This window comes from Tamandua tetradactyla, chromosome 24 (assembly GCF_023851605.1).
Source record: "Tamandua tetradactyla isolate mTamTet1 chromosome 24, mTamTet1.pri, whole genome shotgun sequence".
Taxonomy (NCBI): Eukaryota; Metazoa; Chordata; class Mammalia; order Pilosa; family Myrmecophagidae; genus Tamandua; species Tamandua tetradactyla.
The window spans coordinates 52,216,102-52,236,503 of record NC_135350.1 but is presented as its reverse complement, the minus strand read 5'-3'; the positions used below and the strand labels follow the sequence as shown (position 1 = coordinate 52,236,503).

The window sequence follows — 20,402 nt, the reverse complement described above, 5'->3', positions numbered from 1 at the left end:
AGATGAGTGAAGAGAGGCCAATTGAGGTGAATTGATTTATTCTGGGTCATATATTTAGCAAACATTTACTGAGCACCTACTATGTGCAAAGCAATCCCAGGTATCACAGGGACCCAAACAACATGAGTTTTTGTGGATGTATCAGTTCACCACGAGTTAAATTTAGGGGATCCCATTTACTCCATTCTGCTGCATTCCTGAAAAATATTTCCTGACATCATTGTGAGGTTATGTTATGTCAGTGAGTTTACAGATGAAGTGGTACTATGGCTTTTGCAGTACGGGAACCCTCCAGAGGAATTTCCAAGAGGATGTCGTGCACCATCTTCTGGTGAAAATAAGCATTGTCCTGTTCTGTTTGAGACTGTCAACAAATAGCCATTGTGGGGTTTAATTAAATGCCCATGAAACCCATATTTAATGTAATGGATATATCTGAAAAGAAAATATATCAAAATACCTTTTTTCTACTTTTTCAGTCAAATGGATTAAAAGAAAAATCATTTTTATATTGCTTAGGGATAGCCCCATTGAACAGGAATCTAATAAAGGTGATTTTCTTTGTACCATAGTAAAATGATGGCAGGATGTTGATTACTATCACAATATTGAATAGTAAGAATACCTGACTACCATAGCATCATTTATTCAGTAGATAGAATCTGAACTATAATCTGAAAGGCAGATTTATTAAATTTATTAAATAATAAAATAGAGAGCACTAGATATCAGGTTTCTTAATTCCTAGTTTGTTTTCCAGCTTTGAAATACCTATGCTATATAATCAGTGAGTAAATTTTATGTATTAAATTAGTTCAATGTTTACCAACAAGCTCCAGGCTTCCCAAGCTTATATGGGGCATCAGGTTTACTCAAGAAGGAAAATACATGTGTTCAAGCAACAGTACTGTAAGCATCAGAAAGATTATGGGTAACCATGGAAGAATGGGAAATAATGAACCCAAAACTTGACATTTATGTAGCATCTTGAAAATTCACCTTTCAAATTGAGTCATGGCTCCCCATTGAATGTCTGTGAAATAGGGAGCCAATATCATTCTTACATGTATCACAAAAGGGGAAACATGCAGAGAAGTTAAGTGACTTCCTAGAGTTAACTGGCAAGTCCACTCCTCTTTCCCACTCAGTCTTTGCACTGCATTTGGTAGTTTTCCATCCCAAGTTTGTCTGACTTCAAGAGTGCTACATACAGAAATCACTCATTGGTTAAATATTTGTTAATATTAATGCGTATTTATTTTTAGTAAATATTAGTAAAAGCATTTACTAATACTTTATTAGTAAATATTAATAAATATTTCTGGGAAAGATGTTTAAAAGAAAATTTAATTCATGTCTGAATAGACAGGCACCTGTGGTGCAATGAAGCTTCTGATATGGCTGTACTTTTTGTTCTTGATGGCCCAGGAGTGAAGAGAAGGAATCTGTAGGCATGTTGGTCAACTGTCCTGCCTACTACAGTGTATCTGCTCCCAAGGCTGAACTTCTGAACAAAATCAAAGATATGCCAGAAGAGGTAAATGAGGAAGAGGAGCAAGCAGATGTCAATGAAAAGAAGGTAAATTAAAAACGGGGGCTTCCCTTAGTTCTGCTTCTCCCAGAAATATATGCAAGGTCCTTACAATTAGCAGAATTACTGTCCCCTTAAGGCAGGAGAAGGAGGGACCTGCCACATCACCAAACTTAACCAAAGCCATCATTATGCTTTGGACTGGTATGGTGTTCTAAGCAATTTCCTCACAGCTCTCCTGTGAGTAGGCAGGGCAGAAAAGCTAATGTCATTTTCATTTTTACAAATGACAAAAGTGAAACTGAGAAGAGTTATGTTATTTCCTCAAAGTCTCATAGGTGGAATAGAACCAAGGTCTCCTGCCTCCTAGTCCAGCCCTGGACTCCTGACACTGTTCTCATTCTCAGCAGCTAACCAGACACCAAGGGTCTCTGTAATTCTTATTATGTGTTTCATGGTCAAAAAGAAAACTAGAAAATCTAGAAAGTTTGTTAATTATCACAAGATACTTCTGCAAGGAGATGATGTTAACCTTGCGATTCCCCAGCCCTTTGCAGTATACCCGAATACACAGTTGGAAAGCATAGTATTAGAATTTAGTTTTTAGCATTTGCCTCTTCTTTAGAAATTTTAAATGTTAAACATTTAGAAAACGACCATGGTGCGACTACATGCTGTCTTAGGGAGATCTAAGACCAGCCGTTTCTGCAGGGGAGAAAATTCTTACTATGCCTCTTCCTGTACAGCCGCAGAGGGGGCTGCTGTGCTTGCAGCTCTTCGTACAGTTCAGGCATGCATGCTGAAAAAGGACTCTTTGTTACAGCTTGGCTCTTGCTGAGCCTGGAATGTAAGTGGTTTTCAGTGGTACTGATTCCAGGAGAAACTTACTCATGTGATTCTATTTCATTTATTTTACATGTGTTCCAAACTTTTTTACTTATCCGCTGGAATGAGACCACAGGATACAGATCTTGCAAGCAGAGAATAATGGGACAGAGGGATTTTAGGATTCGAGAAGTACTTCTTCCTCCTGTGGCTAGAGCCATTGTGGTGACACACTCCTTTCCAGTAAAGGTTTTATCCCACTTAACACCTGCTCCATAATGCACCTCCTGGCATATCCCTACCTCGGCACTGCTGATGCCTCCTTTAATACATCCTCTAATCGGAAGTCAGACCACCTTGGTCTATCTGTATTTATCCTCAAGTGGGTTGCTGTGACATCTTTAACTGAACTCTTTACTCAGAGTTTTTTGGTGTTGCTTACTTTGTTTTTTTCTTTGCATGTAGACATTGATGCTTTACAATAGCATTTAGCAAATTACTCATTGCTTTTTCATCCCCATCTTAATTTTATTGTTTAACTCCCATCACGTCATTATCACCCTCTCACTCTGAGGATTATAGGGCCAAAAGTATTTTTAGACAAAAAATAGGAAGGAGTGGAGGATTAATTAACCCTCACTAGAAATAACATCAAATGCCATATATTAAACACTTACTATGTTCCAGAGGTGGGCTATGTTTTTTTTACATAATGTTGGATTATCTGTTTTATAGCATACAAAACCTCTCTGAGACCTGTACTGTCACTATGTTATAGCTGAGATGATGAGGCCTCAGAGAATTTAAGTAATTTGCCTAGGGTTACACAAGTGGTAAAGTCAGTATTTAAACTGAAGTCTGTCTGAATCCAAAGGTTGCTCAAGATTGCTCCCAAGTCAGCTGTCACTAAACCTTGATGACCTGAGAACTAAAATTGAGGTTCTCTGGATATAACTAACCAGAGGCAGAGTTTGAAATTAAAACCCCAATTCCAAACCAAAAATATTAGAGTGGCAGTATCAGTGAGTTGGGGCCTAAGAAGTCTCAAGTGATTTGTAGTGCTTTTATATATGGTACAGGCTTCAGAAGGTGAAAGCACACTCGCAAAACCGGGTGAGAAGGGCCAGTAAAGAGAGTAAATTTCAAGCCGCAGAGGAAGCAAATGGACTTAACACAAAGCATATGCTCTATAAATGTTAGTTGAATTAGATTACAGAGGTCAAAACTTCCAAGTTGGACTTGACCATGTAACTGAAGAAAAATGTCCTGTGCCACTGGAAAAATCCTGGGAATAGAAATCAGAAAAAATCTCTGGATTTAATTAAAGTTAAATTAGCAGCTTGACTTTTCTTGACCCTCAGTTTTCTTTATACAATGGAAGTCCTCAGGATCCCTTACACGATGGTTGTAGGTTGAAATGAGCTAACGTACATATTTTTGTGCTCTGTGGTCCGAGATACAGCACACTATCAAATCTTGTCCTTAATAGGGAGACACTTAAGTTGATGTCACATAAATATGCAAATATTGGTGGCATCTGGCTTCTCCCATGTTAAGACGTTTAGTAAGAAGTTACCTTGCTGTTAACAAGGCTAAATGACTCTTTGTTTTCCTAAACCAGGCACTTACTAGGGAGGGTAATTCCAGGTATTCACCCTAGAAAACATTCCCCTCAGCACTGGGATAACACGCATTTGCCCGTTGTGGTTACCTGGTTCTTCAGGGAAGCAGAAAGATGAAAAAAAGATACTTAGTGCATGTGAACCCCTTTGTTTCCTTCTTCCTTTAATTCCTTCATCTGGGGTTGCAGTGACCTGGAGGTTAATAATAAATCCGTATATAAGGTCTTAGGTCAACAAAAAGTCTCTGGAAAACAAAGGTATTAGATGAAGAGATAATGATATTAGCATATGAAGGGAGAAACTCTTCTAAGAGATGGGTGAATAAAGCAAGCTAATTTATATTATAACTTTGAGATGGATCATTATTAGGCAAAGGATTAGTTCAGTTCCTTCAGCACTTATTGAGAACATACCTACTCAGTTCCAAACACTGCTCAGCCCTGGGAATACAAACCTGAATAAGACAGTTCTACCCTCCTGGAGCTTAGGGACTGGTGAGGGATATTATTTTTAGTACAACATTATGAATCTTCTGATAGACAGATGCACTGTAGGGGAGCCCAAAGGAGCAGCACCTAACCCAAGAATATGGAGTCAGGGAAGGCTTCCTGGAAGAGGTGAAACTTGAGCTCAGTAATAAGCTCAGAGTTAAGAAGGACAAGAAGGGAAGAAGGGACATTGAAAACAAAGGGAACAGCATGGGAAAAGACTCAGAGATAGGAAAAAGCATGGGAGTGTGTATTTATGGAAGAAAGATGCTTCAAGTGGCTTGATATTTTGGAGTGTACAACAAAAAGTCTCCTAACTAAATAAAAGATTGCCAAATTTTAAAAATAACAAAGGAAGTCCACAAATGGCAGCAGTTGAAGCTGGAATGGTCCATAGGGGTTGGAAGATCATGGAAGCAACATAGGGCTTTGTAAGATGTGCTTAAGAGTTTGGATTTTATCATATGGCAATGGAAAACCCTCTGAGTGTTTAGTTGTTTTCAAGCAACTACGAGTTAATTAACATATAATAAAATTTTCATATAACATATTATATTAACATATAATAAAAGTGCCACTGACACTTTGTTTTGTCTCATTTCTCTCTTCCCCTTTTTAGTCGAGAGGGTTTTCTCAATCCCTTGATGCTGAGTCCCAGCTCATTCTAGGATTTCTGTCCCACATTGCCAGGGAGGGCTGTGTTGGCTGAGAGAGAGAGCTCACATCTGAGCAACAAAAGAGGTTCTCTGGGGGTGACTCGTAGGCCTAATTTTAAGTAGGCTTAGCCTATCCTTTGCAGAGATAAGTTTCATGTGAAAAAACCCCAAGATTGAGGGCTTGGCCTATTGATTTGGTTGTCTCCACTGCTTCCCGGAATATTGGGAATTTTCCAAATGGGGAACTTGAATTTTCCACCTTTCTCGCCATCCCCCCAAGGAGACTTTGCAAATACTTTCTTTATTCACTGTTTAAATCACTCTGGGATTTATCAGGGCATCACACTGGACAAACCTACAAAATCTCATGCCCTGTTCAAGGTTCCATGTACTTATGGTGTTAATTAAACTATCCATATAAGTTATATTAGGAAATGCACTAGTCAAAATATAAATTTTGTACCAGATCAACATTTTTTGCTTTAGTTTCACTTAGAAGTTGAAGTTTTAAAATATGAATGACCATCTATTTTCAACACCCTGCAATATTGACATTCCTTTGTTCTTCCTCATACAAAAACATTTTTTAATTATTACACCAGTTTCTGCATTTTTGCAAAGTAATAATTTGTTAACTAATATTTTAAAGTTATTAATAACCTCAGATGAATTTCCAGGTCTGAAACTAGACTGCTGGTTCATTAATAAATATTTAAAAATTGCAAGTAGAATTTTAAAAGCAATTCTACTTTAATATATTTTTAATGTAAATACCCTATATAAAGGATAATAATATTCCAAATAAATATACAAATTACTTAAGAAAATAAGAAATGCTTTCATTGTCTATACTTCTGACATACATAAAAACTAAATATGGTTTAATATTTAGAGCTTTCAATTCCTTTAGATAAACCCTATTAGGCAAAAGATCACATAATCCCCTATCCTATTCTGAAGGCCAAAAGACTTTGGCTTCAAGACTTAGAGGAATATTTCAAAAGGCAAAAAAGTCTGTTGTTCCTCAGAGTTGCTTTTCCCCAAGAGGTCATAAGCAATCAATCCAGTTCTCAGCTGCCCTTTTCTGTTGCTCTTCGTTTCACTCCTGAAGATCTAAATTTTCCTCTGGTGTTGTTTCCTTTCAGCCTTAAAAAACTTCCTTTAACATTTCTTTTAGAGAGATCTACTGGTGACAAATTCTCCTTCATCTGAGATTGTTTATAGTCTGCTGTCATTCCTAAAGGATATTTGATACAGATTTTGGCATTGATTCTTCCTTTCTTTCAGGGCTTTAGATGTCTTTCCACTGTCTTGCTTCCATGCTTTCTGAGGAGAAAATACTTATGCCCCCTATTACAGTATGTTGTTTTTCTTTGTTTTTTGCTTTTGAGATTTTTTTCTTTTATCTTTGATTTTCATCAGTTTTATTTTGATCTGGATGGAGCCTGGCTTTCTTCAGGTTTGCTAAGTTTCTTGATTATATAAACATGTTTTTCATCAAATTTGGGAAGATTTTAGCCGTATGTCTTCAAATGTATTTTCAGTACCAGTCTCTTTCTCTTGTTTTTGGGGCTCCAATGACACAAATGTTAGACCTTTTGAAATTGTCCCACATGCCCCTGAAGTTCTGTCAATTTTTGTTTTTTAATCTGTTTCCTGTGTTCTTCAGACTGGATAAATTCTGTTTGCCTATCTTTGAGTTTACTGACCTCTCACCTCCATTCTGCCAGTGATTTCTTTTTTTTTTATATTACAGCTTTCAGTTCAAAAATTTCCATTTGGTTCTTTTTTATAATTTCTGTTTCTTTGCTGAGAACTTCTGCTTTTAATTTATGGAGCACAGTTATAATGACTACATTAGGTCTTTGTCTGATAATCCCAGTATCTTGGTTATCTCACGGCTGATATCTTTGATTGTCTTTTCCTTTAAAAATTGGTCACATTTTACTGGTTTTTTATGTTGGGTAGTTTTGACTTGTATCCTGGATAGTTTGAATATTATGTTGCAAGATACTAGGTCCTGTTAAAATTCTTTTGAGGATGATGGTTCTTTTTTTTTTTTTTTTTAAGGTTATCAGCCTAATTAGGTAAAGAATTGCAAGTTGTATCATACCTTTGGCTGGTGGTTCCAGTGTTAGTTCCATTTTCCAAGCCTGTTCTGTTTTGGGGTCTGTCTCACACATGCAGAGCTTTCGGGTGAGCGTGGGACTTAGTGTCAGTTCCGTACCCAGATCAGGGAATCTTCCTTCTCAGATCTCTCCTCTAATATTTTCCCCATAGTCTCTGGCTCCCAGGGCCCTTTTTCCTGGTCCTTCAGCGAGAAAGACTGATTCCTGTGGTGTTTCAGCAACCAAAGTTTGCTGTGAATTTCTTTGTAATTGGAACTACCCTCAGTGAAAGAGGGAGAAAAAAATAACAGGTTCCACTGTATCATTTGTACCCGAATCCCCTTCTCTTAGCTGCTTTGGCCAGAAGGAAGCAGTTTTTCTAGGGATTTCAGGTATTCACGACACACACTGCTGCCACACTGTGGTTCTGTAAGTGGAGGGCAGCCCTGGGAGAGAAAAAAGAAGAAAAAAGACAAAAGCAGAGGAATTAAATACCGGTGGCCTTTCCCACCAGCTTGCAGAGTCCCCTTGTCTAGTCTTCTGCCTGTAAAGACAGACAGGGTTTCTTTTTGCCACACCCTTTGTGTCATTGCCCAGGTGGGTTATGCTCAAGTCAAAGCTAGAAGATGAACAAGGAGGGCAAAAAGCAGGAAACTCACCCTGAGTTTTATGGTCCTACTTTAAGTCCTGGCTCCCCTCCTCAATCTACTTATTGTTAACTTTTTAAAGTCCTCAAATAATTGTGTTTTATATTTTGTCCAGGGGTTTTAGGTGTAATTATGTAAAAGATGGAGGCAGTAGTGGGCTTACAGCATCTTGGCCAACACCAAAAGTCCCTGTCACAGGGTTTATAAGTAGGCAGAGAGACTCGGCAGGTTTGCTGCTGACTTTTTTTTTAGAAAAGTCACCCTGGCAGCTATGTATGGAGTATGTCAGGAAAAAGAGAGGCAAATTGGAGGAGGGAATTGCAGCTGTTCAAGAAAGCAGTGATCCAGGTCTGAGGAGCTGTGAGAAACAGATAGATTTAAAAAGTTAGTCAAAGGGCAGAATCTGGTGACAGATTAAAGTGTGGCTGATGGAAGAAAGAGTCAAGGGTAATTCTGATATTTCTGGCCTAAATGACTGTCAGACTGAAAAAGGAAAAGTGAGGAGACTATTTTAGGGAGGGCAGATGAATTTAAAAAGAGCTAATATTGTTTCTAGGTGCCCGAGTGGGTCAGTGGTGGAATTCTCACCTGCCATGCAGAAGACCAGGGTTCAAATCCATGCCCCATGCACCCCCGGAAAAAATATTGTTTCTAGCACGTTATCAAAGATTCCTGATACACAGAACCAGGAGACCATACTAAGTAGATATGACAGCTTTCTCAAGAGGGAGTGGGAAAGAACCATTCTGGACATAGAAAGTTCAGAGAATATTTGAAATGGCATTCAAGTCCCCGTGATATTCCTGTTTGGGCAGATCACACAACACTGGAATGGAGGTTTGATCCAGTTGCTGTCATCAGGACAGAAATTGCCCCTGGCATTTCTTTTGAGTTAAATTCGTCTAAAAAGAACAATAATATGTTGCTGTTTAGATCCTCCCATTTAAAAACAAATAAACAACAGCAAAGACTTGTGCATTGGAAATGTCCTTATCTATTCCTAGTTTTACTAGCGGAAGCCTGAATTCTACTCTGTTCCTAAACCCCAGCCACTTGGCTAGCAGTCCTGAATTACTAGTTTGAGATAAAGACAATCAGCAGAGGCCAACTGTGTGTTTATATTGGCAGCCCTGTCAGCACAAGTCCTCTGAACTGAAGGCAAAGCAGTGTTATGTGGGGGAGAAGTTGGGTATTCCCCTAAAGGCATCCACCTGAAACAAGTGGTGTTGTTTTTCAAATTGTTGCCTAATCTTAGTGATAATACACAAGAAGAACAACTCTAATGTTTAAAATACTTTCATATTTTCCAAAGTGCCGGCAGCACATGCTTTATTTCATTTCAGCCTCATAACATTACTATGAGCTATTTTAATACAGTAATTAAAAGCCTGAATTCTAGAGCCAGACAACCAGGGTTTAAGCCTGGTTCTGCTATTCTCTGTCTGTATGAACCCCTTGTCCTCATCAGTAAAACAAGGATTGTAATAGTACCTATCTCATAGGGTGGTTGTGAGTGGTAATTAACACGTAGAATAGTATCCCTGGCACAGAGAAAGAGCTCCGCATTGGCCATTATTATTAGTTTTAGGCAGGTATTATTATCCCCATGTTGCATATGAGACACAAAAGGCAGAGTGACTTGCATGTGAATTTTATGGCAGGGTGAGGTTTCATAACTCCCAGTCTAGTGCTCACGATGGAGCAATAAGGAAGTGGGAAGTGGCTCAGCAGGATGTTTCTGCGTGAGATGGTGAGATGGGATGGAGGTAAAGAACCCTGATAAATATAGCATTTCACCTATGGTGAGGTAGCAGTTTATGCCAGATGAGAAGTTAAGCACCCAAGTGTCAATGATTTTACAAATTAAGTAACCCCTGATAGACTAGTATGTAATTTAAGAACAACATCAACAAAAAAAAATACCTCTTCTCACTCCCCTGTGAGTTCTGTGGGTAGAATTTGGTCTTTTGGAAGAGATCTGCCTGGCAAAGAAATGGCTATTTAGTACAACCAACTTCCCCTTGTTGCCTTCAATTACTCACATCCTTTTAAACTGCAGATTAAAATCCAAATGTACATATTTTAAGGACTTGGAGGAGTAAAAAAATTGAAATACCATCCAAATATGCAACATTTGGGCCAGGAATGACTGAAGTGACAGCTCAGTAGAGCTTGCATTAGCATATGTGGCTGGGCTGTGATGTATCACCTTACAGCCCACAAATCACTTTCAGAAATCAAAATGCCACAAAAAGTGTACTAGTTCTTCCTACAGAAACCTCCCAGTATTATTCCTAGACAATTTTCACCTCGCTTTTAGTCTTCCTTATATCAGGAAGGCTGGAGTACACATCAGGCTCCTGGGAGAGATGTACTTAATGTTCCGCTCAGCACTGATGTCTTTGAAATCCAAAACAGGAGAGGCAGAACTACTGGGAGCAGACTATTGAGCCTCATCTCTGGTTGCTGCTCAGCTGTGTCCAGTTTTTTTGATCTGTTGTTGAAGAATGGGTCATGCCACCCACATAAAGCATGTTAAGGTCCTAAGCCCTGGTCCTATGGGTATGAACACAATTGTAACTAGAACCTTTGAAGATTTTATTAGTTAAACGGTGTGGCCAAGCTGAATTGAGGACAGGCGTCAATCCAGTATGGCCAGTCTTTATATGCGTTGGAATTTGGACACAGAAGGAGGAAGCCACGGGAGCACCAGAAACTAGAAGTCAACAGAAACCAAAGGATGAAGGAACAGACACTATGTACATTGCCATGTGATGGGAAATCCAAGAAATCCCAAGATTATAGGCCAACCATAAGACACTGACCCCAGGGGGAAGCAGGCCTTCTAGCCTCTGAAACTGTGATCCAATAAGTTCTTGTTAAGCCAAACCATCATCTGGTATTTGTTTTAGCATCTAGGAAACACCTGTCCCCACTTACTGAACCATGCTGATCTCAAGGCTGCCCTTTCAGGACTACTCATCTGCGTAGGAAGCCGAGTTTCATGCAGAAACTCAAAAGTATGAGTTCTCCCTTCCCTTCCCTCACCCCACAAATGAGAGCACACATACTACTCATCCTTAGTGTGTTTTTTTTTTCTTTTTTTTTCACATGGGCAGGCTCCAGAAATCAAACCTGGGTCTCTCAGCATGGCAGGTGAGAATTCTGCCACTGAGCCACCATTGTCCTGCCCCTTATTGGATTTTGCTTCCTGATTTGCAAATTGAGAATCATCACACATGTACCCTTAAAATACCAGCCTCTGAGGATTTTTAAATGACAGTTAACTTGTTAATAAAAGTGCTTTTGTGTTCTTCCAGAAATGACTACCAACTATTTAGATTCAATAGTTTTTGTAGGAAAAAAATGAAAAGCATGAAGTTGTTACCTTCTTTTCTTTCCACTATTAGTTTTTTTTAAATGTTTTTGTTGTTAAATATAACATACATACAAAGAAAAGAAAGAAAAAGCAATGATTTTCTGAGTACACTTCAACAAGTAGTTACAGAACAGATTTTAGAATTTATGGGCTACCATTATACTATTTCAGATCTTTCCTTCTAGCTACTCCAAAACACTGGAGGCTAGATGAAATATCTTTTTCTTTTTTGTGAAAAATAACACATATACAAAAAAGCAATAAATTTCAGGGCATCTACTATTAATTTTTTTCACTTCTAAGATAAAATTTTATTAACAAAGAAACAATCATGAGATACTATAGGAAATATGAACAATTTACTTGGGAAATTGTCTAGAAAAATGCATGAAAATATTCATAACTGTCATCACTTAGTCTTAATCCATTCCTGTGGGTGTGAAACCATTTTAAATAGGACCTTTTCATGAGGTTACTTCAGCTACAATGTGGTCCAATTAAAACAGGATAGGTTTTAACCCTGTTACTGGAAGCCCTTTCAAGAAGGCCAAAGAGGAGGAGAGAGAAGTCAAAACAACCCAGAAGATAAAGGAGAAGATGCTGCCATGTGTCTGAGCGTGTGTGCTGGTTTGAAACTGTTAGGTACCCCAGAAAATGCCACGTTCTTTTAATCCATTCTTGTGGGGGCAGATCTTTTGTGGCTGGCACTTTTTTATTACTTTTTTTATTGTATAGTATAACATACATACAAAGCAAAGAATAAAAAAAGCAATAGTTTTTAAAGCATTCTTCAACAAGTGGTTACATGACAAATCCCAGAGTTTGTCATTGGCTACCATACGATCCCTCATATTTTTCCTTCTAGCTGCTCTAGAATATAGGAGGCTAGAGGGCTTAAATATTTTATCACAATTGACTTTTTTCTTTTTTTGTGAAAAATTACATATGTACCAAAAAATATATAAATTTCAAAGCACAGCACCACAATTAGTTGTAGAACATATTTCAGACTTTGACATGGGTTACAATTCCATAATTTTAGGTTTTTACTTCTAGCTGCTCTAAAACACTGGAGACTAAAGGAGATATCAGTTTAATGATTTAGCATTCATATTCATTTGTCAAATCCTATCTTCACTGTATAACTCCACCATCACCTTTGATCTTTCCATCCCTCTCTTTAGGGGTGTTTGGGCTATGGCAATTCCAAATTTTTCATGTTGGAAGGGTCTGTCACTAATATGGGGTAGGGAGATGAACTATCTGATGTTCTGGAGAGGCTGGGCTAGGTTTCAGGACTTACCTGGGCCAGGGACCCATCTGGAGGTACTATTAGTTTTTTAAAAAAAGAATTTTCTAGAAATTGTACTTCAGAACACATGAATTTGGAATTAACCCAAAAAACATTTGAATAAGCAGAAAGCCCTTTCCTGAGGTGGGAATGGTAAGAATGTTGTTGCTCAATTAAATACCTTCTTGGATTTGGAATATCCTGTACTAAATCAGGATTTGGTATTGTCCGTTATTTTGAGTGGCAAGCCTAGGAAATACCCAACAAGGTTAAAAGTCCTGGGCTGATCTCATATAGATGTCAGTTTTTTTCATTATCTAAACTGGGATAATGACATTTGAGTTCTTATCCACATCTAAGAGGAATGCTGGGAGATATAACAGCATACAGTATTTATTTTTCCTACTGCTTTCCATTCCAGTTTCCTTGCTGTTCTCTTAATATGAACTGATATTTCAATAAAAGATCATCACACCCTGATGAGCATTTTTCTGGAAATAGCTAGCATTTGATCTTACAGCCAAATACTATAGCTGCTAGCCAGAATTGGGTTCTGATAAATGGTGGGGTTTTCCTGAAGACCAGTAAAATTTAACATTAAACAATATTTTCTCTCATCTGTATTTTTCTGTGCTTAGACCTTTCAGTTGAGGAGTGATGTGCTTATACAACAGACATTTTTTTCCACTGATAAAATTGTCTTTTCCATTGACTTCGTATTAACTGAACAGTTTGAAAAAGCCAGCAATTATAACCCATGATGATAGATGCAGCAGATGGGGATTTTTGTAGCCACCCTGTAGCCTGTGGGCTTAGGAGGGATGAGAAGACAACAAGCTGTCATTATTAAAGCCAGAACTTGGACATTTCAAGGACATAATGAACCTAATTAACATTGAAATAGCTCTGAAAGTCCCACTCTAAGATGGGAAGATTGTAGGGGAGAAAATATTTCCCTATATCCTGTGATTTTATTCTTAATAGTCACTTAATGATTGCGATGTTGAAGAAATAATATAAAGTCATCAATACCCTTCAATTCTGTTAAAAATGTTTATGTATTTTTCCTTTCTTTAAAATGATAATATACTAGTCTAGGAGTTGTGACTTTTCTTTTTCCAAGTTTCCAGTTGAAGCGCCACAGCTTGGCCTGAAATCTATATCTGGTTTGAAATGGAAAAGAGGTTAAAAAAATATGTTTAACCAAAAAAAGATATGTCCTTTGTCCCTCTAGCTACCTTTAGATTAGAGAAAAATGAAAGGTTATTTACAAAAGCGATGGAGCTTAATTTGTCTTTTTTTAATTTATTTTTTATTATCAAACCAAAACAACATACAAACATGAACATTCTTAACATACAAACGTTCCGTGTGTGGTGTACAATCAGTAGCTCACAATATCATCACATAGTAGTATATTCATCACCAAGACCATTTTTTCAGAACATTTGCATCACTCCAGAAAAAGAAAAAAGAAAAAAGCTCATGCATACTAAACCCCTTACCCCCCTTGCATTAACCACTAGTATTTCCATCCACTCGATAGATTTTAGTCTTTGTTCCGCCTATTTTTGTCTATACCCCTCACTACTCCCTTTCATTGTTCACTAGTATTTCAGTCTACTCAATTTATTCGAACATTTGTTCTGTTATTTTTAATTCATATTTTTTACTCATCTGTCAACATCGTAAATAAAAGCATTAGAAACAAGGTTTTTACAATCACACAGTCATATTGTGAAAGCTGTATCATTACATATTTCTCTTCAAGAAAAATGGCTACTGGAACACAGCTCTACAGTTTCAGGTTCTTCCCTCCAGACTCTCTAATAGACCTTAAACTAAAAAAGGGATATCTAAAAAATGCCTAAGAATAATGTCCAGGAAAACTTCTCTACACTGTTTGAAATCTCTCAGCCACTGACATTTTATTTTGTCTCATTTCTCTCTTCCACCTTTCAGTCAAGGTTTTCTCAATCCCTTAATGCTGAGTCCCAGCTTATTCTAGAATTTCTGTCCCACGTTGCCAGGGAGTTTTACACCCTTAGAAGTCATGTCCCACATAGAGAGGTGGAGTTTAATTTCTCTTGCAACAAAGAATTAGCAGACGTTGAATATAAATGAAATTTAAAAACTGCTAAGATCTTTATTTTATTCCTTCAGTTAAACATTGGATATTACCCTGGTTTACAGGTATAGAAATTTGGGCTTAAGATGGCAGATTACAGTGTACCTCTGCAAAGGAATGTGGGGTGCAGTGGAAAGGATAAGGGGCTGACTCTCTGATAAAGGTCTTGGTGACAGTATTTACAGTGATTATACAATGGTGACCCCTAATTCAGGCTGATCAGAGTTCATGGCAGCTCCATCGTTAGTGCAGGGGTGCCTCACACCATCACTTTGCCTCACTAAGGCTCAGTTTCCTCAACTATTTTATATGGATAAAATAGTAACCTCCACCAGATTGTTAGGAAGATTAAGTGAAATGATCCATGTAGACTTTCCTGTTCAGTGTCTGGCTCCTGTACAAATAATGTTCAACTTAGCTCTGTGACCCTGGTCAAGTGCCTTAATTCTTCTGACTCTTGCCTCCTCTATTTGTAAAACAAGAATATCATTTATCCTACCTGCCTACTTATCCATGAGGACCAAATGAGATCATATTTTGAAAAGATTTTTAAAAATGAGTGTTTAAATAATAAACCAATTTGGAAGATAGAAATGTACATGGTATAGTACAACTGGAGAACATTATAAGGCAATGTGTGGTTCAAGTGTTAGACTGTCAGGGTTAAATAGGTTCAGAGAGAGGCAGCTGTAGACATTCAGTGAAAAATAAGAATTCTGTGGCCTAATGTTGAGGGGCACAGGCCATTTGGAGTTGGGAGGGTCTCCAGCTGAGCCTTAAAGAAAAGGCAGGATGTGGCTGGGAGAAATGAATCCTCCTTACATTGGTAACTGCTGCTGGCTAATAATCACTGTGTGTCTCCTCTGTTGTTACAGGCTGAACTCATTGGAAGTCTCACCCACAAGCTTGAGATGCTCCAGGAAGCAAAGGGGAGTTTGCTGATGGACATCAAACTCAATAATGCCTTGGGAGAAGAGGTGGAGGCTTTGATCAGTGAGCTTTGTAAGCCCAATGAGTTTGACAAGTACAAGATGTTCATAGGAGATTTGGACAAAGTAGTAAACCTGCTACTCTCCCTTTCGGGGCGCCTGGCTCGTGTTGAGAACGTCCTTAGCAGCCTTGGTGAAGATGCCAGTAATGAAGAAAGGGTAGGTGGCTTAGCAATTTAATTCAAAAGGTTTTCCTTCCAAGCCCATGTACACAAAGAGGTGCCACTAAATATGATCCCTTCTCTTAAAAAGATTACGATCTCTTTGGGGGCAGGGCAAGAATACAACACATAGTAGATAATCAGGAAATAGAGGAGAAGGCTTCTTCCATGCCAAGATGTAATGCTGATACTCCAGGTTCAGAGAATACTTGGGAAAGTGAAAACACAGGGAAGTTTCTTTCCTTACATTCTCCTTCCTTCCTTTCCACCCCAGAAGAAAACATGATGGGTACTGACATTTTATAAGAAAGAGAAACTTTTGAGGAAGAAGCAGCAGGGGGTTAGGATCCACAAGAGGCTGTCTCCACTGCACCCCTTACTGAAAAGAAGATGGGTAACAAATGTTGTGATAATTATACATTAAATGCATTAAGTACCTCTCTGTGTCAGTGTAAAAAGAGGGAGCACAGTCTACAAGAACGCCCTCACTTCTGACACCAATTGCAAGTTCAGAGGGCTTCCCAAAACCACCCTCAGGTTTGATAATTTGGTTAGAACTCATTGAAAGCCGCTGTACACCCAGTAACTTTCTTACAGGGAAAGGACACAGATACAGATTAAAATCAGCCCTGGGAAGAAGTGCATAGAGCAGAGTCCAAGAAAGTACCAGATGTAGAGCTCCATTTGTCCTCTCCCTGAGCAGTCAGGACAGTGTTACTTTCCTGGTATTAATATGCAACAGTAAGCGTGAAGTATTGCCAACAGAGAAGTCCTGAGCCTCATTGCCCAGATATTAGGTACTGTGTGTGCTAGACTTGCAGAACTGACTGAAAAACAGACCTCGCCCTCAAGGAACTCATAATGGGGAAAACCAATATGTAAGAAGCAACTGAATACACTGTGAGGCAGAGAAAAGTGGAGAGTGGATCTGGAGGGGCAAACAGAGAACTAATTCAGATCTGGAGGGGCAGAAAAAGTATCTAATTCAAAGTCGTAAAAACCTTATATCTCATATTGTAGGTTTTGGACTTCAGCCTAAGGAAGGGAACAGCCAGGAACTAATTTCAAGCAGAGGCCTGACATAATCAGCTGGGATAAGGGTGAGAATGATACTAGGGTAACAGAAGACTTATTGTAATATTCAGACAAGAAGGGTTTAGGCTGTTAATTTAGGCAATTATCATAGGGATAGAGAATAGGTAATATATTAAAAATATAAGGAGTTTGATTTAACAAGGCTTGTTGGCAGGTATATGATGGAAGGGTAGAATGGAAAGGTGATTGCAAGTTTCCTGGTTTGGCCATTTGGATGGATGTTGCAGATATCTGAGATAGGAAATACTGGAGTACGTTCTAGTTAAAGAAACTTAAGTTTTTCCAGAATTGAATTAAATTCAACACTTAAATCCACAATACTTTTTTTTTTTTTTTTTTTGGGCATTGGCAGGCACCGGGAATAAATTCTGCCTGCTGAGCCACCATGGCCCACCCCCACAATGCATTCTTAAATAGAAGCAAAAGCTTTTTCACCTGTAAAGTGCTATGTCAACACTGGTTTTTATGATGATTGGTCTTTGTTAAGAAATTAAAAGTATAAAAGGCAATGAAGAGTAAGTGGCTCAATAAATGTTAAATTCAGGATAATGGCTACCAATGGGGGCGGGGTGTGGGTAGGTACAGAGTTTGGGGTTGCAGAGGAATATATTGAAAGTTTCAATGGAATCTCTCTTCTCTTTTAATCCGAAGCAAAATGAAAAACTGTTCACGTTAAAATTTGACAGTTGGTGGATAAACAGGTGCTATAGCAACCTATATATTTCTGATGCTTGAAATATTTCATAATTGTTTAAAGATGAAGAGGTTCTCCTTGTTTTGTTGTTTTATTTACTCTATAGCTCTGCATTACTTTGAAAAATGACTTCATCAAAATTGAGTCCCTAAGCACTTTTTTAGTTGCATTTTCCTGATTAGTCAAAGGAGACCTCTGAAGATAGAAAGAAACATTTATAACACAAACCTGTAACCTTGCATCTTCCCCCCAGGCAGATCAAAGAGGCTTAAATTTAGGGGGATTTAGGGCAGACACATGAGCGTTTGGTAATCTGACAGGAGCTCATTTGTATAAAAACATATTTTAATAATCTTATTTCTTGATTGGTTTCCATTTTAATTAAGTTTTTTAATCACTTTGATTTGAAACATCTGGATGGTTAGTATAAATTTTTTTTAATTTTAAATGGTATTTATTATATGTCAGCATACTGGACAGAAAACTATGATAAAGATTGTTATAAAGAAAAGTAGCCCTAAAGATAATATATGCTACTTTACCATTTGGGTTTGTCTAAGAAACAGAGAATATGAAATTGCTATCATGATTGACTAGAATTTCTCTCCTGTAGGGAGTGTGGGGCCTAAAACAAGACGTGAAAACAATGGAAACTGATTTCTTGGGGATAGGAAATGTGATGCTCCAATTGTTTGTATGGATTAGAGTAGAGGGTCTTAAACGTTAGTCTACAAGAAGAATCACCTGGAGGGCTTGATAAAATAAAGATTGTTGGGTCCCACCTGCAGAGTTTTTGATTTGGTAGGTGGGATAGGGCCTAAGAATTTGTAGTTCTTTTTCGTTTTTGTTTTCACTGTAAATAGTTTTATTCACACATCATACAATCCAGCCTTAGTGTATAGACCTGCCTTCGCCACCATACACTATCTGAAGACATTTCCTTTCCTTCCACAAAGAATCCATACTCCTTTCCCAGTCCCCTCGTGTGTTGACATTTAGTTCTGGCACAATGCCTTTGTCAGAAGGTAAGATAGAGGATAAAGACTGAAATGGTATAATTTAAGAATGCCTAGAGTGTACCATGATGGTGATTAAATGTACAAATTAAAAAATGTTTTTGCAGGAGGAAGAACAAAGGAATGCCATACTGCAGGGTGTTGAAGATAGATGGTATGTGGGAAAAAGTACAATCGATGCAACTAGGGTCTGTAGTCAACAGGAGCATTGTAATATGCTTCCACTCTAACAGGTTCCCCGAGACTGCTGCTGGTCCAGCGTCCTCTAAAAGTTTTCTTTGCAAGCAGTTTGGCCCTTTTCTTCCTTTCCCCTGCCCCTGGTTAATAGGGTTGTTCTGTCTTGGCAGTGCTCTCTCAACGAGAAGAAGAAGGTCCTGGCTGGGCAGCACGAGGATGCCCGGGAACTCAAGGAGAACCTCGATCGCAGGGAGCGGGTGGTGCTGGACATCCTGGCCAATTACCTTTCAGAGGAGCAACTGCAGGATTACCAGCATTTTGTGAAAATGAAGTCAACACTCCTCATTGAGCAGCGAAAGCTGGATGACAAGATCAAACTGGGCCGGGAACAGGTCAAGTGTCTGCTGGAGAGTCTTCCCTCAGATTTCATTCCCAAGGCAGGGGCCCTGACTTTGCCCCCAGATCTTACAAGAGAAATGACTCCTGTTGGGAGATGTACTTTCAGTAGTGCTTTTCCAACATTAACCTCTCCACTTTAACCTCTTCTAAAATACCCAACCAAAAGATCACCTTTTCTCTCAACACTATTTAATCTGAAAAAATGTGTCAGTTCAAACCACCATTTAAACTATATGGGCTATTGGGGGTTTTCTGGATGAAAGGAAAGAAATTCTATCCAGAAAAAAGAAGCCCTTTTTTTCCCTTCTCACCCATCATGATTGATCTTCTGAGAACTTGAATGCTGCTGGAAACTTAGCCCTTTCTATTATTTCCTTTGTAGTAGAAAGAAAATATTAATGAAACTGTGAGAACTGGTTGGAGGGTCTTTGATTGATCACTTAGTTTAACAGGCTGAGGCTGTAGTGTGTGTCACCTTCAGGAATGTATCCACAATGGCCTTCCTTTCTTGTGGGCAGAGTGCCCTGTTGGCAGGGTACAAGCACTCATTAGTGAAGGGTCTGCAACAAAAAGCCTTAAAAAGACAGACACACACCAAGAAAGAAAAACTGTAAAACCTTGGACATTGTTATTTATATTTTTAAAAATGAAAAAGATCATTTTGTTTGTGTGCTAACCACTTATTTGATTCTATTTTGTGATGGAAGTAGACAGTTATGTTTGGCTCTTTATTTTGTGAAAACCTTAAATGAAGAATTCCAAAGATAGTCACGTTGAGTGTGGACACTTTTGTGTTTATTTCCCCCTGCACTCTTGGTTTGTCTCTTTTATTTGTACAAAAATGAGTAGACACTCTACACTTATATGTGTTAACTGAGAATAGGGAGAGTCCCAGTTTCCACTGCTTCCATTCCTCACCTTTTACTCCCATATGAAATAGAAATACACACTTCTTCTCTGGGAAGAAGACTTTATGCAGTATGGTTATCTCATTTCTTGGTGCTTCATGTCGTTATCACGGTGGTGGGGAGATAAAGCTAAATTTTATTAGCAAGAGTGGCATCTCTCTCAAACCGACATGGCAAGAAGGTGGCCAGAATTCAAGCCAATTTAGAATGGAACTCATGCGTCCTCTTCTTTAAGATTTGGGGAAAATATGTATGATTCAGAGTGAAACTATCAGGCTGTTTTGGTGA

General features: G+C 38.4%; 1 protein-coding gene across 9 annotated transcripts in view; it reads left to right on the top strand.

Moving 5' to 3' along the window:
* Positions 1-19,973, top strand: part of SHROOM3 (shroom family member 3) — a 197,804-nt gene extending 177,831 nt beyond the window's left edge. For all 9 annotated transcript variants that reach the window (XM_077143094.1, XM_077143092.1, XM_077143090.1 and 6 more), the window contains 3 exons: positions 1,429-1,579; positions 15,551-15,823; positions 18,978-19,973. In XM_077143094.1, coding sequence (XP_076999209.1) covers positions 1,429-1,579; positions 15,551-15,823; positions 18,978-19,346 — 793 coding nt within the window. In that variant the 3' untranslated portion in view covers positions 19,347-19,973. The remainder of the gene's footprint in view (positions 1-1,428; positions 1,580-15,550; positions 15,824-18,977) is intronic.
* The last annotated feature ends 429 nt before the right edge of the window (positions 19,974-20,402 follow it).